Source organism: Phalangium opilio, unplaced genomic scaffold (assembly GCF_054372755.1).
Source record: "Phalangium opilio isolate 3A_F unplaced genomic scaffold, DU_Popi_V2 ptg000055l_1, whole genome shotgun sequence".
Lineage (NCBI taxonomy): Eukaryota > Metazoa > Arthropoda > Arachnida > Opiliones > Phalangiidae > Phalangium > Phalangium opilio.
This window is the reverse complement of record NW_028324174.1, coordinates 2,008,215-2,032,985: the sequence shown is the minus strand read 5'-3', so window position 1 is coordinate 2,032,985 and position 24,771 is coordinate 2,008,215. Positions and strand designations below refer to the sequence as shown.

Sequence of the window (24,771 nt, the reverse complement as noted above, 5' to 3'; positions counted from 1 at the left end):
TGAAATATATTGCAAATTCTTGATTGTGTTTAAATTAAATATATTAGTATATTAGTCCAAAATATATCCTTGTTACATTATCAATATTAATCTTTGGTTCCAATAGGTGTTCATTGATATAAAAACAGCCATGTTACATGAAAATTATTTTATACATTTTTGATACATTGAAATGGTTTTTCATTGCGTGTAATACGTGGTAATTGTAATTAATACTGTAAAATTTATCTTAGTTACAATGTAAATATTTAGATTAAATCCAGAATTTAATCATTGAAACTTTCCTCCAAATTCATCAAGTTTCATTTTAATCAGTAAACATTTGGATCCAAGCTGGTGAATAATGAAATTATTAACGATTATACATAGTGTTTATCATTAGTAGGTACTCAATGAAACATATTTCTTCAAAATATATCCTTGTTACGTTAGAAATATTAATATTTAATTCCAATAGGTGCTTATTGATATATATATAAAAAGGCTAAATATATCTTTGTTACATGTAAATTATTTTCCATTGAGTTAAATACATGCTTACTGCGATTAATTTTCCCAAAATACATCTTGGTTGCGACAAAAATATTTTTCATTTAGTCTAACGTGCTCATTGAATCTTTTTTCACGATATTATTATAAACAGCCAAAATACATCTATGTTACATGTAAATTATTTTATATTGAGTTCAAAGTAAATCTTTTTTACGAAACAAATATTTCTGATTGAGTCTAATATGTGCTCATTGAATTTGCTTTCATGAAACATTTTAAACATCATTTGTTTAGTCAAATAGGGGTCATTGAAATATATAACTGGATGTACTACTTAGTTACGCTGTGAACATATTTCCAATGATCAAAAGTAAACATCAACTAGATCGAACGTTTTTATTTTACGTTCATTGGTTACTTCCAAGATTATTTTTTTTTGTAAATTAAAAACATAGTTTGGGGTACAAAAAATGCTCTTTAAAACGTATTCCAATAAAAATAGCTTGTTATATTGCCAACTGTTTATGTTTCAACTAACATGTGCCAAACGACCAAATCTTATATTCCTCAAAAAATTACATTGGAAATATTTTTCCGCGGGTTCTCTGCGATTGACAAGGGATCATTGTCAGTAGCTCGATTGCGGCCACGACAGAAGCGACTGTAAGCATGACTGCCCAGATTGCAAAGGCCATTCGAATTTCTTTCCAGGTAATTACCTGAACTTCATTTTCAGGTCCTTGTTCTTTTCGACCGAAGTGTCTTTCAGCAGAGCGACGCCAGGGAGTTTCTTGACTTGTTTCCACGAAAGAGCGCAGCCTGTTGAAGATAATTTATAGTTTTATTGGACAGAATCATGATTTAAGGCATAGTTTCATGGAACTAACCTTCTGTTGATGATCTTGAGGGCTTCTGGTGGTAGAGAGGGAAACGTCATAAACACTTTCGGTTCGCATAAGTACTCTGCCGAGCCAAGGTGAAGCCGGTTTTTAAACATTGGGCCTTCATTCTTCATTGAACGCATTATGATTTCCAGATCCCAAAACCCCACATATGGATCCTTGAGAAGATTGAATTCATATTGTCGTGGTACATTTTTATCAACAAACTCGCAGAGAGTGATTATGTCAGTGTTGTTCTGAAACAAACGTTACGGTAAGCTCCGAGGTTAGAGGTGTTTTTTATTAATAGAAGTGGAGTGATTGTCTTTGAAATGTCTTAATTTAAGCATTTTTTGGATCATTTAAAATGTATTTGGCTACTGAGTGATGCGCAATATTTCCAGAAAGTATAACATGAAAGAAAAAAATATTGTGTTTACCTTTGTTTACAGTTACCAAAGTTGCATAAAAATATCTTTTCGATACCATAACTTTGGTTTAAGTAAATTAAATAGACGTTACCGTTCGACAAAGAAGGTGCTGGCCGATCCTCTTCGATCAGGACCCCCCATAACGTTTGGAACTCTCATGAAATCCGCCACTGTGTTGACGTTTTCAATTTTTTGAGTGGAGTAATTGGCTTTCAAGAAACTGCTGAACAAGTTGATGAGAATCACAGTTATCAAGAGAAAAAGCCCAACGCTGATTCGAACTGCCTGAGACGCGGGAATGTCAAATCCTAGGGGAACAAATTAAAGTCCTTTCACAACAGAACCAACGATCCTTACACAAATGTTACGCTAGAAAAGTCTAAGAGAGAAAGGCAGTGAGACACTGTGTGGTTAGGATGCGTGTGACCATGCATTGAAGTGTTCATTGAAATATTCTCCACGTTTCAATCGGAGTCTAAGGGCTGGTTTTCACTTGGCGAAATTAGGACGAAAATTCAGGACGATAAAATGTCATCGTCGGCGTAAGACAACTTGACAACGGAATTTCGGTCTTGTAGGGTAATTTTCATTTCTCGGTCTACCGCGGCGTAGACGCCAGCAACTAACTAATCGTTGGTCACCTGACCCAGGGAATGTCGCGCGTTGAATACGATTTCGCAATCCCTTGAATTAGGAGTTTGTACACGGAGTCATGAAATTGCGTAGTGTTTAGTTTAGAACTTTTGGCAGGATATTGTAATGCTCCTTCACCACAAAAGAGGGAGTTATTTCCGAATAGCCTTCCGGCCGACATTGGCGGTATCCAACTTCACTCCGGCGCTTTCGGTCAGCTGCCGAGCGTTATTGCGGTCAAGTGAAAAGCAGCCATTAAAGGAGACGTTTACCTTTTCCTAATGTAGCTCCGTAGTACAAAAACACTTTCTTAAAAACGAAAGTTACGACTGAGTTTCGAATTCCATTTATTCTCCGTTGAATGATCTCAACAAGAGCTAAGAGAGCGAACGAGCAAACCAACCCGATCCAAACCTGGTAAGAAAAAAAGTTCGAAAATCATCTCTACGATAGTTAATTTCCAAATGAAGCTATGGATCATTTTAAACCGAATTACCAAAGTGCAATGCTAAGAAGTAAAGAATGTGGAGTTTAGTAAACGTTTCTTACTCCTTGAGAGAAAGCGTTTATGTCGTTGAAAGTTCCTGTTGAACCCGTGTTATACGTGGTGTTTTTTGCCGAGATAAATCTATGACAAGAATGCAAGAATTCTACAGTTGGTATTCTTTTTACAAATAGCCACTTGTTGTATGGTGGTTTGTCATAAATTACTGGCTGAAGTATCACCATTACTTTCTGAAAATATGTTCTAAAATTAATTTTCGATATTAATAATGTAAGAGATTTTAGATATTTTCTATTAAAATATTTTAAATCCATATTTCTTAACCTTCACTCTAGGTATTAGCATAAGCATATCATACCACCAGTAAGCATGAATTCACAATACGACCACGGGTAATCACCATTGTACAATAGCGCCAGAGAGAGATTTGAGGTCCTGCGCCACCTCGAGGGGAATCGAAGCAATTCTCTCCTTCCCCGTATCCCCCTACTACCTTTTAACTCGGAAATTTCAGCAGTCGTCTGCTTCTATACTACGATTACCGCCGCCAATTACCTCAGTTGTTATTTTAAGTTTATTAAGCGTAAATTATCTCGAATTTTTGTTCAAAATAGAAAAACTAATAGTGATTAGTTTACACAATACATATGGTTTAAAATTAATATTATAATAACCAAAGATGAAAGAGTAAGTTACCGCAAGTTTTGTATTCGCCACTTTAACAGTTAAAAAAATTCAGTGTACTCTCCCATCCGAATAAATAGATGAATAAATAAAATTAAAATAAACATTAACTTTGCACGCCTCCCCCTCCCTGATCATTACCAAAGACGCGAACATCAAAACCCAAGGTTTAAATTGTTTGTTATTATTACAAGTATTAATTTAGGTAGAGCATATAATAGGTAAGAATAAGATATATACTAATCCTTGTATTTATGTCCAAGCTCCCGGTAGCATCCCTTGCGCGATTTGAAAAATGTTTCCTTATTGTGCCACCAGAAAGACCCGTGTCACGAGTTTTGCCAAGACAATGCCTATGGCTAATTTCCCTCTGATTCACGCTTACGGGAGGTTTGATATGCTTATGGTATTAGGCATGTGCGAGTATCATTATTTACCTTATATTCGCTAGTATGTATATACTTGAGACGTTTGTTGTTTTCGAAAATGTAATACATCATTTTGTCAAATGAATCGTAGGGTAGCAACCCTGGATCCTAGAAATGACATTGGAATATTTAAGTACTAGTTGAAAAACCCGTTGGAGCTAATAATACGGGCGATAGTGTATGTTTCGGCAATTTTCATGTTTGGTTTATCTCTGCTCCCATTGGTTACAGGAAAACTAACCTAACTACGCGATTGAACCTAAGCTCAACCTTACCATACCTGAAATGCACAATAAACTTATATTCTATTCTATTCTATTATTATTATCTCAAAATTGCAGCCGCTATTTAAAAAGAGTGTAACGTCACGCTAAAAGTGAGGCGCGCAGGTCGAACGTATTTATCTATTTATGATGGTAAATGGTTAAAAATGTTAAATTATTGTAAACTTTAAATTCGAGTAAATTACCACCCATTTACAGTTCAGGTTTTGGAAAATAACATACTGTTTTTCCGATAGCTTTTTATTATAGTAGCAGTTGGATACCCAAATATTCTGAGCGTTATTGAATAAAATTAATATTTTCGGCAATATGACAAAATTGCAATTTGAAATAAATAGGTATATTGAAGCTTCATTTTTTGAATTATCGAATTTATCGGGACATTTTAATAAATAGAAAGTTATCAATAGAAAATACTTTTTTGATATTTCATTTTTTCAGTTGCGTTTAGCAAGATTCAATTTGAGTTTGAAATGTTTGTAATCTGAACTTACTGTATCTTCAAAATTCATAATTGTTACGTTATAATCAAAACCCTTCATTTTTGTCCGAGAAAGAAGTCGAAAAATCGTTACTAAGAAAACAAAAATCATAGAATTTTACGTGCATAAATTTAAACTTAACCTTATATATATTTCAGTAAGTTGTTTACTTGTTTGTTTCTTCTTTAAACAAAGTCACATCTTTAACAACATGGGAAGGTTTTTAGAAATGGTTTCGTGGAATTCAACAAGGCTGTGTCCGCGGAACGCTACACATTCTTTAAGTTTATATAATATTCCAATAGAGATTTATTCTAAGCTGTCATTGCTAGTGCTAATGGTGAAGTAAACAGTGTTAGAGAACTTGAGGTAGAATTATTATATCATTTATAATATTGCTTCGGCGGATTGTTTAAACATGAATCAGTATAATTTGACGAGCCGGAATTTCTAACTAAGTCGCTTTTAGTATGCCTGCCCATAAGTAAGATGGTCTCAGATACTGCAAAATCTTTTTCCTTTAAACTGTACTAATAGGGGAGTTCGCCGAAAACGAATGCTGGCGAAGAGTTTCTGATTCCTTGTCTGGAAACGGTTTATTTGAAACATAAACAGTCGATATAGTTTAATTAACGTTGTAATTAAACGGCATGAGAATATAGTTCAAAACATAAATCGGTTTCGAAAACTTCGCAAACGGAGAATTCATATAAATCCTTAAGTACAACGAATATTGAGTTGAAGCTCTTGGCGAAATGTAGTTTTACGTTGCTTGTCAGTGGAAAAAGCAGCTTTTGAAATCTATATTCGTGGTGTAGTTGCCCTTATTCATCGCCTAGTTTGAAAATCCGAATTTAAATGTGTTTCTAATATTATGAATCTAGAAAAGTGTTGTATCCAATTAAAACTGGGAAATGAGATCCTTTGTGAAATATACGTTTGGTTGCACGCTCGCTCTATAATTACCAGCAACGAGACTGATAGTCACGTTGACGCACAAAATGACCTTTTCAACGATTGCCATGACAGTGGATCGACACCACTTTTAAAGATTTTGCTTGAAATAACAAGCTCACTTGTATTGTTGTATTGTTGTATTGTTGAAAGGGGTGACGCGTCGCCGCGTCGAGCACCGATACCAAGGGTATATTGTGCGCCCCGAGCTGATTAGACTGCGAAGAGTCCTGTTGCCTCGATGAATCGGAGAATCCGATTGGCCGAGACAGTAGAAAACTGGTGAGGTTCCATAGTATGCATGTCAAAATGCTCAAACCTCATGGCCGCGAGGTAGTCGCAGCTGCAGAGGATATGGGAGGAGGTTTCTTCTACCTCCCGGCAGAACCTACAGAGTGGGTCATCAACGATGCCCAATAAGTGCAGGTGTCTATTCAGCCGGCAGTGTCCAGTGAGGAGACTGGTGACCAGCCTAATTTTGCTTTTGGTGAGGGCAAGCAGTTCCTTTGCCCTAGTGATAGAAGGACCCGGGACAAACTCCTTTTCTTGTCTCTGCCCATCCATGTCAAGCCAGAGCTGCAGTTGAAGTGCAGACATCCGGCAGTGAATCCTATGAGGAATGATGCCATGGGGGATGGGAACCGCAGGCTCAGGTCCGAAGAACTTCGCCTCAGCCCCCCTTTTGGCATACATATCAGCCCTTTCATTGCCCAGATATCCGCAGTGTCCTGGCACCCACAGCAATTGAACCTTGTTGCGGGCAGCCAGAGAACACAGCAAATCCAGACAACTGAGGACCAGTCTTGAGTCAACAAGGCACTGATTCAGTACCATGAGGGCGGCCTGACTATCCGAATAAATCTGAATCGTCCGTCCGAGGTAATTTTTCTTGATGCAGAAATCCGCACATAAACAAATGGCCATTATTTCCGCTTGGAAAACACTGGCAAAGTTGCCGAGACTCTCGTAAAAACCAAACTTCTTGGTCAAGCAGTAGACCCCGGCACCAGCTCCAGAGTCCGTCTTCGAGCCGTCTATGAACCAGACGGTCTCCCCCCCAGTACCAAGGACTGGGTTGGTCTCCCAATCAGTGCGACTAGGAAAGTGCACGCTGAAGGGCTCGTCAAAATGATATGATACAACAGACTTGTCTGAGACCATCGCAAGTGATGGCTCGAGACTGCTGTACTCACTGAAGAGCTTGGTGTGACTTAAGTCCCAGTGCTTGGGCTTCCACCAGCCGTGGTTGTTGAGCCTACAGGCTCCCATAATAGCTTCCTCCTCAATAAAGAGGTGGAGAGGAAGCATATTCAGAAGGATCTCCAGAGAGGCTGTGGGGGTAGTCCTCATGGACCCCGTGATGCCGATGCACGCCAGCCTTTGAAGCTTGCGTAGTTCATCTTGGGCTGCTTTAAGGCGAACCCTGGACCACCAGACAAGAGCTCCATAGGAGACCACTGGCCTGATGATTCTAGTATAAATCCAGTTCACGGCACTGGGGCTTAAGCCCCAGGATTTGCTGACTGAACTTCTTATACGCCAGAATAGAATTTTGGCTTTCTTGATGCTAAGGTCAAGATGGGATTTCCAAGTAAGCTTGGCATCAAAGGTCACGCCAAGGTATTTGACCTCGGTGGAAGGAAATATCATTGAAGAGGTCATTGGTCCTCTTCCGAGTAAACGGTATAAGGACAGTCTTGTTGGGATTGACGGTGAGGTTAACATCCCTACACCATTCCTCAACAACATGCAAGGCAGTTTTCATCAGTGCAGCGATCGTTGCAGGGAACTTCCCCTAACAATCACTGCTATGTCATCCGCATAGCCAAAGCAGTGACACCCCCCCTCCCCGAGTCGACCCAGCAGCTCATCCACCACCAGGCACCAAAGAAGAGGGGACAGAACCCCTCCCTGTGGACAGCCACGGTCGGTGAAGATCTCCAGGGATTCCCCGAGAAGAGACGCCGTCATCCTGCGATTCGTGAGCATGGAGTGTATCCAACGACACAGAGTGTCGTCAATACCAAACTGCTCCGCAGCGCGAAGAATAACTTCACTAGAGACCCTATCAAAGGCTCCCTCAATATCAAGGAAGATGGCTAAAGACATCTCCTTGAACTCGATGGCCCTATCAAGGCAGTTCAAAATGCCATGGAGCGCCGTCTCCGTAGATTTGCCTTTCTGATAGGCAAACTGAGCAGTGGACAGGGGAGTATGAGAGAGAATTCCATCCCGCAAATACCTGTCCACCAATTTCTCTAAAATCTTTAGGAAGAAAGAGGTAAGACAGATGGGTCTAAATGCCTTGGCCTCAAGATAGCTCTCCTTCCCAGGTTTGGGAATAAAGATAACCTTCGAGCGCTTCCAGATATCCGGAATATGCGCCAGAGCAATGCAGGCCCTGAATATCCTGCACAGATAGGGGCCAATGGCGTCTATACCTTCCTGAAGGAGGGCAGGAAAGACGCCATCTGGGCCAGGGGACTTATAGGGCTGAAACGAGTTGACAGCCCACTTAAGTCTGGAGTATGTAACTATCTTATTGGCAATTCCCCAGTCCGCCCTAGTAGCAGCAGTATCCCTAGTGAGGTAGTTCGGAAGCGGAAGGGTATCGAGACCCTTCCTTGTCAGAACACACGCCCTGTGGTTGAGTGAGGTAAAATCATAAGTAATGTTACCTACATTCTTTAAACCAAGGATTTTACCATTATGGATCCAAGGTTCCTGAATGAGGGCCACATCCAGGCCCTCTAAGGCAAACCTCCGACAAAGGACTGCCGAGGCTGCTTTGCAGTGATGCAGGTTGATCTGGATCACCTTAATGCTCATGCCACAGAAAGAGAGACGGACTTAGCCGCTACTTGGCAGCAGCTTGGAGTCCCGATCCAGGACCGGTATCTCCTTCGCCACCGCCAGCAGCAGCCCCGGCCTCCATCTCCATCCAAGTGTCAGGAGCGGAAGTCCTCTCGGTATCAGAGTCCTTCAAAAAGTCGGACTCTGTCCCGAGGTCTATGTCCGAGCCATCTGGAAAGGATGGCTCTAAGTTAATTCCAGCAATATTTGCTGCCAGCTCCCCACTCACGCTGGCTGCGGTATTGCCTTCATCATCAGAAGCTTCAGAGACCTTCTGAAGAGGGTCCTGTGGTGCGTTCAGGACCTTGAAAGTCCCGACGTCAACACCAGTGAGACCCTCAAAGCCGGCCTCCTTGATGGCCTCCATGGAGGAGCCATCAATTAGGAATATCCAGCGTCTGGTGCTCTTCTCATCGAACGACTTCAGGCACCGCCAACAGTCGGTCAGAAACCTTCCGTTGTAGGCCTTTAGTCGCCGGAGAAGAGCCGCCGGATCAGTGGTGCGACGGTCCTTGGTACGGAAGGACACCTTGAACGGCTTCGGGAGTTTACAGGCTTTCATCACTGAAAGCCGTGTTCCCCCTATGGCACGCTCATTCTGGTGCAGCACCTTCACGAGCCATTCACCGGTCGCAGAATCTCCACATGAATAGATCATGGCCCCAGCCATGATGTGGAAATTTAGGGGACGCGGCAGCGAGCTTCCCAAGGAGCTTCCAGTGCGTCGAGTATAGCGGCCTGGATGGGAACAACGTCCGCATCCGTGACCGCATTAGTAGGATAGCCATCTTTAACGATGGCCATCTTGACAATGCTGGCGACGTCGCAGTAAGACTTAGTCTTCTTTGGCGCCGCCGCTTGTGAGCTAGGCGAGGGATCAGAGTCCTCTGTCCTAGTTCTCTTCCCAGAAAAGGTGGTAGTTGTCAAGCCCTTCTCTGAACATTTGACAGCAGACTCATCCCGCAAATTATTTAGCTAAAAATCGATCTGCATTTTTCTGCTAAAGTTGATTAAGAGCTGCACTACAGCTGCTAGTCCAGCTTAACTGACTTAAATCTAGCTGCAAAAATAGCCATATTGCTGCAGGTGTTAAAATTCTGTAAATTGAATGTTTCTTTGGACCATTTTCAAGTTATCTCTGTTAGATGGTTGGAAAAGCTTTGCAAATAAGTCAAATTGATGATACTACAACATGACTGAAATCAAACTGTAATGGTAGCCCATGTGATATGCCTTAATAAAGATGCACTCAGGCTTAGTAGGAAGGAGTTTGCAAATCTCATCGACTGGAATATAACATCAAATACATCTGTAAGCAGCCCTTAAAATAAGATGCTGTATCTTAAAAACAGACTTTATGAAGCTGTGCTAAATTTCTGCACGTAATATCTGTCAGCCAATTAAAATGATCGGAATAGGGGCAAAAATAGGTTAAATTACGTAAAGTTTTTAAATTAAAGCTTATCACTATAAAGACACTTCTATGTGATCTTGCGTCTTTTCGTTTGCATGAGGGCCCTGAAAGGGATAGAATAACTATAACGGTGCTTCCAATGGGGCTTCAGTGATTAGCTGTAAGTGAGTTGCAAAAGGGCTGTAAGTAGACTGCAGTTTGGGTGGAGATACATGTCAGTGGTCTTCAGCCGCTTTGGTTTATTGCATGTTTAAGTGCACTTGTACCAACGTGTATTACTTAATGTAATTCATTGTTACATGGAATACTGCAGTGCCCTAAGAATCCTACAGAACAGTCAAGTTTTCATTACATTCATTCATCCCATCTTAACCGGGCACTGGGTTTATAGTAAGGATTATTCTCCTTAAGTGAACTGGCAGTAGAAAGAGCTTAGGGGTGTTACACCTTAATAGAAAGCTATCATAGGTGCTGTTTGAACGTTTAAACTTTAATTCTGATATCAGAATAGTAAATTTTTCATTCTCATTCTAGAATATTTAAACTTTACCTCTATTATTAGAACATTAACAGAATATGGTTTAAAGACGGAAAATTAACGAGATATAGTTTAAAATCGGTACATTTCTGTAGCAGAGGCAGCGCTGACCCCGATTCTGCTATATTTGAGCCAGCTGGTTACCGAGTTGCAGTTTTTTTTATATATTGGATTCATTGCTGCACAATTACTGCCTGATAGCCCAAGCGCAGCGAAGAAGAAAATTATTCTGGTTTTTTTTGGTAAGGCTCGTATCCTTTTAGCAAGCCCACATTTGACTGGTGTAAATATTACTTCCACTTTTGTGCATAGAAAAAAATATAAAATAATTGGAGTTTTATTTTTACTTTTACTTTTGGCCCGTTTTGGGTATAGAAAAATACGATTCAATTGAATTATCAATGCGATTGTCAGTTCACGTAAGTACTATTAGTAAGTGATAATAGGATTAAAGTGTATTTATAGTCTAAAAAGTCTATCTGTTATATTTACGACTTAAAAGTGTTCTTTCCTAAGGAAAGTAATTGAATGTATAAAACAGTAGCATTGAAAATTAAGAGCTAAAATTGAAAGTCGTTAAGGCTCGCCATAGAAATTTAAGGCGCGATAAAAGCCCGAAACCATATTTTGAACATGTAGCTCGAAAACCAAAAAATCAAGGCTCGCACTGCCCTTATATATAATGCATTATATATCAAAAATCTTAGTTACGACACCTAACCAAGTTTACTATTATTCAACCAAAAGAAAAATAATGAAAAAGCGTTAAAAAAGATCCTCATAGCGGATGTAGTAAGTCAAATTAAAACAGAAAATTTTATTTATCACAAATATCAATTAAACGGGAAGATATCAAAAATACGAAGCTATTTCAACTTCGTTATACGATATCTCGAAAAATCGCATTATTTTCACCTAAAGCAAAAAACATGAAAAACTGTTGGGTCAGAGGTCCCCGTAAAGGGCTTAAAATCCAAAATTAGACACAAAATGGTGTAAATTGTTTATCTCAAGACTGCCCGTTGATACCACCGCAGAACAACTTAGGGACTCAATTAAATTTGAAACAGAGTTAGAAACAGTGCAGTGTATACAACTCAACCCCCGAATTAAAGGGAAGTATTCTTCCTTCTACGTCACAGCAAGCGAAGAAGAATTTAAAAAATTACGCGATCCCCAAAATTTTCCAGAAAATTCACTAATAACAGACTTTCGCGGTCCTCTTTATGAAAACCAGAAATTTAAAACCACTTTACAAATGACTACCATTAGGGAAGAGAATTTGGGAGGTAAGGCACAACACGATGATGACTAGAAACCCAATTATATATTACCAAAACACCCGGGGTCTACGTAGCAAGGCCACTATATTTTTAAATAACGTAATAGAAACAAATTTTGATGTTCTGTGCCTAACCGAAACCTGGTTAAACCACTCTTATAGTAGCTCTGACTACTTCCCTAGGAATTATAATGTTTTCCGTACCGACCGAATTAAACGAAGTCTTGGTGGAGGAACCCTAATAGCCATTAAAGACACCTTTAAAACCATAAGGCGATCAGACTTAGAACACCAACATGAATCTGTTTTTGTTGAAGTGCGCCTAAACAATCGAGAAAATTTACTATTAGGTTGTACTTACTTCCCCCCGGATTCCTCAATATCAGATTACGAAGAATTTAACGATAATATTAAAAATCAATTACTTAGCTTTAAAGGGGATATAATTCTTTTGGGGGATTTCAATCTCCCCGGCGTCAATTGGGACAACTGGAACCTTAACGAATGTAGTTATTATGCAAAACATAAGGCGGAACATATCTTTGAGCTCTCCCACCTAAACAATCTCAAGCAACTAAATTATAAAAGAAATAGCAGTGGAAATATCCTAGACCTCTGTTTAGTTAACAGCGACAAATGTACAATAGAATACCACAATGAAATCCCGTTAGTACCTATTGATAAATATCACCCAGTTTTTACGTTAGAATTCTGCACGAGCCAAAAAATTCAATATGTAGAGTGTGTATCTAGTAGATTTATATTCATCAAGGGAGATTATCAGAAACTGTATAAAACAATCAAAGACATCAACTGGTGTCCAGTATACTCATCTAGGGACGTAGAATTTTGCATAAACTATACAACTAAAAATATTCAAGAAGCAATGGAAATCTCTATCCCCCGTAGTAATCCATATAAACCCAGAAATGTTACAAAAAATAAATATCCACACTGGTATTCCCGTGAGCTCATCAAGGCATTAAAAAATAAGCGTTACTATCACAGAAAAAATAAGAGAATCGGTAATGAAAATGATAACTTAAAATACATTATAGCTCGCAAAACGGTTAAAAAACTTCTACAACGCGATCAACGAACATACTCAAATGAAATTTGTAATAGTGTTAAAAACGACCCAAAAACATTTTGGCGGTATATAAACAGTAAATCCAAGTCAAAAAAGAAAAGAATCATGATTAAAAATGGAGATAAACTCCTTACAAATAACGATGAAATTGCAAATGAATTCAAAAAGGTTTTCTCGAATATATCGAATGATGACTCTATACTTCTACCCTTCACACCAAAAAACAAAATCCAATGTGAATTTTATCAATATATAATATCAGAACAGGAAGTAAAAGATACAATTAAGAAACTCAAACCCAAGCTATCATCTGGAATAGATGGAATTCCAAACTTCGTAGTAAAAGGCTGCGGCGACCTACTCTCACCAATATTAGTGCATATTTTCAACCTATCACTAGAACTTGGGCAATTCCCAAGTATGTGGAAAGAAGCTCTGGTTTCCCCAATATTTAAAAAAGGTTTGGAAGCCGATCCGAGTAACTACAGACCAATCTCCCTTTTGAACAGCTTACCAATGATATTTGACATGTTAATGAGTAATAAACTGTACAACTGGTTCAAGGTTAACTTACCCGAAAATCAGCATGGCTTTGTCAGGGGTCGATCTGTTGAAACTAATCTCCTAAGTACTTTTGAATATATGGCTCCCGAAATAGATGATAGAGGACAGGTGGACATCCTATATGTAGACCTATCAAAAGCGTTTGATAGAGTATCCCACCGTGTTCTACTTCAAAAACTTAATTTTTACGGCCTAACGGGAAAACTATTGGCCTGGATTGAAAGCTACTTAAGGGACAGGAAAAACACATTAAAAATCAACGGAGAACTATCGAAAACAAGCTATGGAGTTACTTGTGGCGTTCCTCAAGGTTCTTCCCTAGGTCCGTTACTATTCAACATATACACCTCCGATATACCCTTGCAGATCCAGGACTCCAGAATTTACATGTTTGCCGACGATAACAAATTATGTAATTGCATTCGCAACGTAGAACACTGCGGAAAACTAAACACTGACCTAATGAACCTTCAGAAATGGTCTACCATAAATAATATACCTATAAACGAGGATAAAACGTATGTAGTGTCTTACACCCGCAAGAAAAATAAAATTACTTATCCCTACAAACTGAACGGAAAAACACTTAAGAGAGAAAAGAACATACGCGACTTAGGAGTCTTGTTTGATGAGCGATTACATTTCATAAGCCAAGTTGAAAACACCTCAAAAAGCTGTTCAAGAACTCTCTGTTTAGCACTCAAAATCGCTAAGGATATAAACTCACCCACATGTTTTAAAAGATTGTACTCAACTTTAGTGAAACCGAAGCTCTTATTCGGTGCCCTAGTATACAGTAGCTGTAGCCAATACCAGATATCTAAGCTCGAGCGTATCCAGAAGAAATTCGCTAAATTTTACCATCAATACTTTAGCATCAAAACCCCGTTTAAGTACGAAACAGTTATCAAGACATTAAAAATGGACTCAATAAGGGACACCTTAATAAAACTAGACATACTTTTTCTAAAAAAATTAATTCACAACGCTATTGACTGTAAAGAACTCTTAAGTCAAATCAATCTAAATATCCCCAATCAGAAGACAAGAATTAAAAATTACCAAATTTTCAAACCACAATTGTCTACAATATACCCCATGAGCCGGATAATGAGAAATTTTAATATTCATGGAAACAATGTAGACATTTTCAATGATAAGAAGTTAAATGTGAAAAAAATAGACCTTACTTAACATGAACCAAAATGAGCATAGTTTTAACTTTTAAACCCCCTAATAATTTAAAACCACACAAACGACGTATCATTATACCGATTGTCCCCGCGTGCAAATACTTGAAGGTCACACTTACGCTGTACTGTTTATTTGCACGAAATAAAAGCTTTATTATTATTATTATTATTATTATTAATTATAATATTCAACTAAAAAGGTATATATCAAAACTTTTAGACACCATACCTTACGAAGTTTACTATTATTCATCCACAAGGAAAATAATAAAGAACCGTTTTAAAAAGGGTTCCCACAGCGGATGTAGTAAGTCAAATTTAAACTCCAATTTTATTTATCACAAATTTCAATTAAACAGGTAGAGATCAAAAATACAAAGCTATTGCTACTGCGTTATACGAAAATTTAAGGAATGGTATTATTTCCAACTAAAGCGAAAAACATGAAAAACCGTTGGTTCAAGGGTCCCCACAAAGGATGTGAAAATCCAAAATTAGACACAAAATGGTGCAAATTATACTTTTCAATTAAAAAAGTATATATTAGAAATTTTAGATACGACACCTTACGAAGTTTACTATTCGCCTGAAAAATAGTGTAAAATGGGTGATATTAAAATTACAATTCAACAGCGATATATCGAAAATTGATTTTATTTACTTACAAAGACTACTAAAAGGGCCGGATTAAGCAATTTTGCACCCGAGGCCGAGATAGTGTGCGCCCCCTTAAGTCGGTATAAACGGAACAGCAAATGTCCCTAAGGGGGAATAGTTAAACTCAATGCGCTCCCAACAAGCCTTGCGCCCGGGGGCCAGTGCCCCCTTGCCCCCCCTTAATCCGGCCCTGACTACTAATATTCATCAGTAAGTAAATAATGAAAAACCGTTTGAAAACATAAATAAAAGTTTAAAGTTAAAGAAAAATCAGATGTATTATGCATTTTAATAAAAGAGGTAGATAATAATAATAGTAATCTAAGCTTTGTCTACGAAGGGATTTCCACACTAAGCCTGTGGCTTATTTACAGGTGGATCCCTTTACAACGCATAGAGCGGTGATGGCTAGCCCCTTCGCCACAGCTAACCTACAGCGTCCTATACTAACTATTACCGATAACCTCTGCAAGTTTTGATATTCGAGGCTCTTTTAATGTGTTATTCGATACCATCGAAAAAAATCCAATTTTTATCTAAAGCAAAAATATAAAAATCTATTGGAAGAAGGGTCTGTAAAACAGGTGTAAATAGTCACAATTGGACAAAATATGGGATTTTATTAAACAGGTTTATATCAAAAAATCTAATCAATTTTTTTGCCTTTAGTTGCGGAAGGTTTTTAAAATTCATTAAAAAAAAAAGACGAACAATGCCCATCTCGGGTATGAAAATTTGGATTTATTTTTAATTCTAATAAATTAAGGAGATGCAAAAAGTGTAAGTCAAGATATGTCAAAAATTGTTGGAATTAAAATATTGTAGATGTAATAAATCAAAGAAACACAAAATAGAATTTACTCTAAATATCAATTAAACAGGTATTTATCAAATTTATGATTTTTTAAGTGCAATAAATAATATCTAGCTACATCCTAAATAAAAAATTATGAAAAACAAACCATTGGAACACTTTGCACTTTCTTAAGGAAGTAAAACATTAGCATTGAAATGGGCTCTTTGAATAATTTAATATAAGAGGAAGTTATTAAAAACCCTATTTTAAGTTTAATTAACGATGCCTTTCGTAAATATATCCTTCTAACCTTTGTCATTCTTTAGAGTGTATTAGACTATAAATATTGAAATATATTATACAAAAACGAGTTTTTCTTCGTAGTCCTTAAAAAAACTGTACATATAGACAATCCTTGGCGACACTTTTTCAAACCCACAAAGGCGCAGAATTTAGAAATTATTACTGTATTACAATTTGAATATAAGTTTAATCAATACGAGAAATTTGGTTTTAATTGCGTAGTTCAAGCATTCACTATGATTCGAAATTTTACAAAAAAAACGTCTAACTCGCAAAAAAATATCCACCTCGTAATGTTAAGCTTCAAAGTGATTAAAATTACGATTTCGGATTCAGCATAAATAGAAAATCCCTGTGCTCTAACCTATTTTATTGTGGAAATGCATAAAAAACCTTTCATTTAAAAATAGTTCTGTACAAATTTGATTCTGGATTCGAATATCAATCCATTATGCTATGTTATATAATATACACAAAAATTATATTTTTGGCTATAAAAAAATTCTAAATATGAATGCGGGAGTGAAAAGGGATTCAAGCTGGATTGATATTTCTCTTTGCTTGAGAAAACTCCCAATTTTTAGCTTCCACAATTAATTTTTTCTCTGGCGCGCGTTACGGTGAGCAAACGAGACGAGTTTATAGCCCTTCCGCCCCCCGTCCCGACCTTCTGAGTTGAGACTGAAGTTCGTTTATGTTTCTCTCTGCGCAAGCGCGACGTTTTAAACTTATCTTCCACAGACCGATTTAAAAAGGGGGTTTAAGCAGACAGAGTGTACCCCTTTCCGATGACGTATTACCCCCTTTCTCACCGGATCTATCTCTCCATCATTCTACTGAGGACTGCGGCCCCTTTGACGCCCCTTTTGATATCGGTCTATATTCGTTAAGTACCGTAGCATTGGCTTTATGCAGTTTTCGATTGTCATTAAATTATCTGAAACTTATTATAATATATACTGATCTTCACCATAAAATAGTGGGTGTCTGCTATTTGTCCCGCATTTTTTCGTTAAGCAAATTCCAGCACTGTGAATCTGGAGCTTTATGTTTTTAGTATGGCTACGTTCAGTAACTGGAAATCGGAAAAAGCCGTTACCGCTACCGATGTGTTTTTTTCCGAACGCTACGTCAGAGTGACGTCAGACGTCACTGAACGTTTTTTTTCTCTCTCTGTTGCGTTTGATGATACTTTCCATGATGGCGTCTGCTAGAGATTTTGGATTGAGGAGAAAACTGTTATTTTTGTTATTAAATGAACTATCTAACGATGATAAATCGGAAATAACCTTAATTCCAGTTCATTTGAAAAGATCTATAAAAGAAAAATGTGTTATCGTTTCGCTAGTGGCTTTGGACTGGATTTCTCGTCGTGTTGAACTTCAATTAATGACGTCATAAATCCGATTCGCATCGAAAAAACCTGCTCTTCCAGCCGCTACGATCGGTGTCACATCGATGCGTAGCGTGACGTAGAAACCGAAAGTGCGAAAAACCGTACAGTAAAAAAATCGGTCTCCGATGCGCGCAGCGCTGCGTACGCTAGCAGTTACTGAACGTAGCCTATATCTATAATGGAAAACGGCATAACTGTGTTCTGAAATATTTCCCACGATGTGTATGTAGTACCAGAAGTATATAATACTTCTCTTCGAGAGAAGTGTACCACAAAGCGGGGTAAGTGTAACGTCACTCTTCCCAACATCGGAACATTTAGAGCAAGGTTACTAAACCGTATCACATACACGATAAATAGTTCCCTCATCATTACTTTATCAGCGTTTAAATATTTGGTAAGACGCGCTTGTGCATTTTTGTCCCATGTCAAGACGAGGTTTGTGGGATGATTGCTGGGGATTTAGTGCCAAACAACTATAGAATTCACCTTACGGTGCGATGCCTATTTGTAGTTTGATGAGCGGGAAAGCAAACTAAAAGGGTGAGCCTCTGAAGAATGACGTTACATAACCTAAAGCATTAAGAGGTTACAGAGTGTCATCCTTCTCCTATTATCCCCTTCTGGTAGTACGTAGTTTCCAACCAAAGAAGTTAAAAGAAAGGAATGGAGTCGGTAGGTCAGGGTTTGGTTTGGATAACAACTTCCAGTAAGAAAACGTGGCGCTAACAAGGCAGTAGGAATGTAGCAACCACAGTTTACTGGAAGGAAGTTTCCAAAAATCCTTAATTATTGAATCCTTTTGGGTCTTCGGGTGTTTTTGTTATACTGCGGAAGGCAGGGATCAGGAAAAGTTTCCATTCCTTACTTTTATATTATTTATTCCAACGGACCTTAAGCATAAGCATGAGCATAGCCCACGAGCTTGCTTTTATAGCGGCAGCAGCTTGCGTCGTGATGCGCGTGATCGAGTGGGCTATGACATGAAACCTTTGAGCCAACGGTTTTTCATGTTTTTTGCTTCTAGTGAAAATAATGCGATTTATTTAGATATCGTATAACGAAGTAGAAATATCTTCGTGTTTTTGATGTCTTTCTGTTAAATTGAAATTTGTAATAAATAACATTTTGTGTTTAAATTTGAATTACTACATCCGCTGTGGGGACCCCATTCCCAACGTTGTTTTATTATCTATCATATGGATGAATAAAAGTTAAGTTAACTTCGAAGGTTGTCGTGTATTTTATTATTCCAAAAAAAACTTTTACTTGAAATTTAAAATTTACTCCATTTTGTGTCTAATTTTGGATTTTTAAACCCTTTACGGGGACATTTGAGCCAACGGTTTTTCATGTTTTTTGCTTTTAGTGAAAATAATGCGATTTAACTAGATATCGTATAACGAAGTAGAAATATCTTCGTGTTTTTGATGTCTTTCTGTTAAATAGAAATTTGTAATAAATAAAATTTTGTGTTTAAGCTTGAATTAATACATCCGCTATGGGGACCCCATTCCCATCAATTTTTTATTATCTTTCATATAGATGAATAAAAGTTAACTTCGAAGGTTTTCGTGTATAAAATTATTTAAAAAAAAACCTTTTACTTGAAATTTTTAATTTACCCCATTTTGTGTCTAATTTTTGATTTGTAAATTTGAATTAGTAAAGTTCTTAAGATATAAGCTGCTTGACTACGCCTTATGCTTATCGTATTAACGTGTTAAATTCCGTTTCCATTTGAATTTAGACATTTTGTTACCCATAACTCAAGCTTAGAGAATATTAGTGTATTGCTATTCTTACGGGGACAAAGTTAACCGGAAATACGTCATAGATTTTGGTCCCCATAGAGAATGTAAAGAAAATTATCTAAAAGTTTCCTTTAAAAATATTTGGAATTCATTTTAAGATGCAATTTGAAACAAGTCATAAAAGTGAAATATATTTTCGATTTTACGATAAAAGCGGAGGAGATATTGCGTTTTCTAAATGTCCCCGTAAGTGACTTTTTAAACTCGGTCCTCATAAGCAATGTAGGACATGTATGTCGGTGTGTCTGTCTGTCAGACCCCACGTGACCGCGTTCGCAGTTTGCGTATCGGAGCAAACGTGTTCCCAATTTCCGGACTGCATTGACAGTTCACGGAAATTTGGGTTTGTCTCCTCTGGCTATTCAACTTGAGTTCCAACACCACCAGCTTTGGTTTTTGTCCACTCGACATGGACACTAGTCTGTACTTGCTAGCTTCCAAGCACAACCATCTTCTGTTCTTCGTCAATTTCACCTTGACACCAGCTTCTATGCACCACCATCTTCTGTTCTTCGTCAATTCCACATTGACACCAGCTTCTATGCACCACCATCTTCTGTTCTTCGTCAATTCCACATTGACACCAGCTTCTATGCACCACCATCTTCTGTTCTTCGTCAATTCCACATTGACACCAGCTTCTATGCACCACCATCTTCTGTTCTTCGTCAATCCCACATTGACACCAGCTGCTAAGCACCACCATCTTCAGGTCTTTGCCCATTCCACATGGACGCCAGTCAGTCCATTCTGGCTTCTTTTCCTTCGTCATCGTTTGGTTTCAAGATATACGCGGCGATCGGCTAGGGTTACGAGAAACGTCTAGCCTCCCAATGGCAGGGCTTCCACCATCGGTTCACGCGAATGCGTTTTTATCTATTATTATAATGGAAACGAATCGTATATATACCCCAAAATTTGAAGAAAGCGGGCAAGAGGGGTACCCTTCACTTTAAACGTCAATATTAGCAAAGTTTCGAAAGAAAATAGGAACAACTTTATTTTAAACGATTTAACTATTTTTAAAGTTATTTACTGGCGATTAAAATAATTAATAGCATTTATATTTAATTAATTATTTAAGATAAACTTATTTCTTTGAAGTGACACAAGTGAGAGTTTACATAGAACGAGTAATGAAGATTGCATCTGAATCGAAACACTACACGCATATCAAAGTTAATATAAAGCGAGTAGGGTGAAAAGATCTCTTACAAAACGATAACATTTTCTTTTTGCAGAATATTAAAAGGAAATACTTAAATATTTTTCGGCATTACGATTCTTTTAGTAGTTGTGTAGCTATAAAGCTCTGTTTCATCTCAATATTCCAAGAACATCTTTTGATATTAACATTTAAAATTTGGTGTTTACTTTTTAATTCATCTTTACTACATTTATATATAGTGTAAACGTAACTTTTAGCTTCATTAAATAATAAGGATGTTAATACTTCATCTCTCCATACGTGTTGAAACGACTGGGTCTATGAGATAAGATAACCTAGATCTTAACCATAATTGAACTTGTTTCATGTCCTCTTATAGGAGGTCTTAACGGTTCAGATTGAGCCGAAAGTTAAATACACATTTAAGTGATAGATATTAGGTCCTCATTAGAATTATTGTGGATACGCAGGAAATTATTAAAACGCTTTAAACTAAATGATCATGGCAATATCTCGCCGATTAGAACTATGTATTTCCGGTTTGTCTCATTGGCTTGCGGACCTGTGTTTGGAAAGTAAATTCGTCTCGGCTCGGAGAGGTTTATTTTGGTTTCCCAACTTGTTTCTTAAGGTATTATCTCTTCAGTTGTTATCTCTGTTGTTGGACCGTGAATAACCCTTCCAAACATGCTCTCCATTGCCATTAGTGATGGCGTTAAACGCTCTAGTTTGCCTGTCATAATTGCTCAATAATAATCTGCCTCTATAAGCACCGTCAATTCTTCGATGAGTGGATCTTCAGATGTGAAGTCTTCGGATAGCTTTATATTTTTGCTTTTCAGTTTTCTCTTAATCTTTTCATTGGGGACTTGTGCTTAACGGTTGGGCAAATACGAGGCACTTCTAATGCTTCTATCAAGATGGACTTGTTTCCGATAAGGCTTTTTAATTTCAATTCCACTTTATTGACTCTAGTGCTTACGGGATCATGAAGAAATGCACCAACGTTTAAATGTTCTTGGCTAATTATTTTTAGGCCCAACGATTTGGACATGTCTACTCTTACATATGTATTATCACTTCCACCGTCAAGAATGCAGCGTATCACTCTTTCTTTTCTTTTTCCTTCGCCGATCGTTTTAGCGATTTGAAGAAAAGTTTGTTTCTCATCTAAGTTGTTTAAGGTTGTGGCTGTTACTGTATCTTGGGGTGTATATTTGCTATCTTCATTCTCTATCTATTTTGTGCGGGTGTTGGTGCTACCTGTCTCTTTATTTACATTTTCACACATAGCCGTGTGATGTCGTCTTCCGCAATCAGTACAAGTTACTTCGCTCTTGCATAATCGTGAGTTGTGATTACGTTTTAAGCACCGAAAACACCTCTTTTTTGCTAAAATATTTCTCTTCTCTTGTAATGGTAAGCTTTTGTCGCAACTATCTAGTGTGTGGTCAGTTTTTTCGCAGAAAATATATTGAAGTGTGTTAATTGCTCCCAACGCAGAAGTAGTAGATTGGGGACCCCTGTTTCTCTGGTTTTTATTTTTATTATCGTCTCTCTCTCTAATATCTTTGTTGAAGACTCTTTCCCTGCTATCTCTGTTTGAGGACCTTTGGTAATTCTGCTTGATGCTAACTTTATCTTGGGGTTTAAGTTGTTCGAAGGTTCTTTCTCTATTATGAAGCTCAATAATTCAGTGATGTGATAATTTCCAACTTTTCCAATGGTTTTGTTGAATTCAATTGTGAATACTCGTGGAATTCTTTGCAATATTATGGGACTTTTAGCGCTTACAAATGATTCAGATTTTACACCTAGCGATTCTAAACTTCTAATTTCTATTTCACAGTAATCTTAAAAATTTCACAACCCTTCTAAATCTCGGGAGTCAGTGACTATTGGCAAATTTAGAAGTCTATTCATGTGGGCGTCTTTTACAACTTCAAATTTTCCAAACCTATCTTTTAATTTATTAATAGCTTGAGTTTTGCCACAGATTCTTTATACCCCGATCTACCTATAAATATACCTTATTGTTAACCATTCTTGATATTCTAAAAATTGACGATTTTATTCGTATGAATGATTTTACTTTTATCTTTAAATTGTTCAATAACAAAATTCCTCTCTCTGATCTTTTAATGGCCCTTAAGTTTTCAACCCGTAAAAATTTACGTTCCCCAAACACCTTCTATCTCAGTCGTACCAGTTTAAATCTCATAGTCCGCATGCAAATTACATGCAATAAATTCGCTAAAATAATTGACATTTTTTCTGACAACCTACAAGACGCCAAGCGCAAAATTCGTTACACAATTACTAAATAACACATTTAACAATACTAACCGTATAAGTTTCTCCAAGAATCAACTAATGTCGTGGCTTTGTACATTTTGTATAAATTCGGATAATACTGTCTAAATTTGTGTATATATCTATGTAATTTTGTATAATTTGTGTATGTACATTTTTTATAATTTAAATCTCTGTGTATAATCTCGCGAGTTGTTTTGCAACTTTTTTTATGCACATTAAACTACAATTTCATTCATTCATTTCATTCATAATTGTTTTCGCTTGGAGGTAAATTTTTTATAGCACTAGCTGCCTTACCTCCTAAAAAGGTTTTTAAGTATGAAAATTTGGCTACCTTAGATAAAGGTTTATTGTGGACTGCTGTTTCGTATAGGCCCCAGAATTCCATCCATTTTTCTGATTCTCCATAATATTGTGCGATTTTGAATTCTGGAAGCTTAATGTTTGCATGCTGGACTGTTGTACCTGATGCAGTGCTCTGTTGAGTTATTGGTGTTGTGTTGTTGGTCCTTTCCTCTGGTTTAGACATCACTTCCAAGGTTTCTTCAGCAATACATATAACTTTCTCTATTTTATTTTGATATTAGGCAACTTGTAAAAGTTCTTCTCTTAATTGAGCCAATGGTATAGTGAATTCAATCTCCATGTCTACATCGCGCAAAGTCTTTTTACAATTCTTAAGTTCTCGTAACTTATCTTGTAATGCTCTCTCATTTATCTCCTCACTATTTATATTGTTCATAACATCCGTGATTATCTTTTCTGTCATCTCCCTGTAGACTTCTCTCTTGAATACGTTTCTGTCAGGTTCATTATTCTCTGCCTTGTTGTTGTTTGATGTAGTTTAAACTTCTCTGCATTTATCCACAGATCACGGGTTTCGGCACTATGAAGTAACTCTGTTTCCTCTCTCTCTATACTTTAGTAATTTTACTTTAATTTAAACTTCCCTATTTTAACTCTAACTTAATTACTAGGACTCTGGTATGGACCTGTAAGATAAATCCAACTCTTTCTTTATCAAGTAACAACATTTATTTCAAAAATTAACTGTTCATTTTACAATTTCAATCATTCTTTTTCTTAAAGAGCTCTCTGATTTTTCTCTGCCTCCTTGCTCTTCCTGATTTCGCTCTTGCCCTATTAATACATTCACTTTCTTTTTATACTCTTTTTTTAACATCTTTTGACATCAAACATACACTTTTAAATAGAAGGTCAATTATAACACTCATTTTTAGCATCTCTTAACTACAGTTGTATTTTGATCGGTTAAAGGTTCAACAAATTTTATTCTTATTAATTTCTCAAACTCTTCACTTTAAACAATCCATAAAAGATTAATAATTTTATATACGTGTACTAAAACTGCGTTGTCACAAACACTAAAGAGGCATTTACGCAAACTGAAGATTTGAATTATCTACGAAGAGGAAGAGGAGGAAATCCCACTCCTTCCCAATTATCTAGAGATGAAGTCAATCTGTATGAGTTTATAGTTATTTGAAACGAGTGCCTGGCGAAAAAAGTTCTTGATGGAATTTTACCATTTGTGTAGTTCACGTCAGTTCAAAGAAGGGGAAGATCTCTTTAAAGATCGCAAATTTGTGGTG

The 24,771-nt window shown here is 37.3% G+C and overlaps 2 protein-coding genes and 1 long non-coding RNA gene across 3 annotated transcripts; all 3 read right to left on the bottom strand.

Moving 5' to 3' along the window:
• LOC149668611 (uncharacterized) lies at positions 1-1,897 on the bottom strand. Its single transcript, XM_089840834.1, has 2 exons — positions 1,380-1,897; positions 1-1,311 (listed from the first exon to the last, which is right to left on the bottom strand). The coding sequence occupies exons 1-2, from the start codon at positions 1,514-1,516 to the stop codon at positions 1,068-1,070; spliced, it is 381 nt and encodes a 126-aa protein (XP_089696960.1). The 5' UTR covers positions 1,517-1,897; the 3' UTR covers positions 1-1,067.
• On the bottom strand, positions 1,892-24,393 carry LOC149668609 (uncharacterized). Its single transcript, XM_089840792.1, has 6 exons — positions 23,493-24,393; positions 4,064-4,162; positions 2,987-3,172; positions 2,934-2,945; positions 2,710-2,851; positions 1,892-2,112 (listed from the first exon to the last, which is right to left on the bottom strand). Exons 1-6 carry the CDS (start codon positions 23,685-23,687, stop codon positions 1,892-1,894), a joined length of 855 nt encoding a protein of 284 aa, XP_089696918.1. The 5' UTR covers positions 23,688-24,393.
• LOC149668610 (uncharacterized) lies at positions 16,087-17,834 on the bottom strand. Its single transcript, XR_016367898.1, has 2 exons — positions 17,754-17,834; positions 16,087-17,671 (listed from the first exon to the last, which is right to left on the bottom strand). It is a non-coding gene; the product is annotated as an uncharacterized LOC149668610 (long non-coding RNA).
• Positions 24,394-24,771: the final 378 nt, after the last annotated feature.

What these genes read in the sequence shown, in the direction of transcription:
- LOC149668611 (XM_089840834.1), bottom strand. Translation starts at nt 1,516, where the DNA reads ATGCGTTCAATGAAGAATGAAGGCCCAATGTTTAAAAACCGGCTTCAC. An exon ending in CTCAAGATCATCAACAGAAG is followed by an intron (nt 1,312 to 1,379) that starts GTTAGTTCCATG and finishes TATCTTCAACAG; the next exon opens with GCTGCGCTCTTTCGTGGAAA.
- LOC149668609 (XM_089840792.1), bottom strand. Translation starts at nt 23,687, where the DNA reads ATGTCTAAACCAGAGGAAAGGACCAACAACACAACACCAATAACTCAA. An exon ending in ACAATAAACCTTTATCTAAG is followed by an intron (nt 4,163 to 23,492) that starts GTAGCCAAATTT and finishes TGTCATTTCTAG; the next exon opens with GATCCAGGGTTGCTACCCTA. An exon ending in CGGAGCTACATTAGGAAAAG is followed by an intron (nt 2,113 to 2,709) that starts GTAAACGTCTCC and finishes TTGTTCCCCTAG; the next exon opens with GATTTGACATTCCCGCGTCT.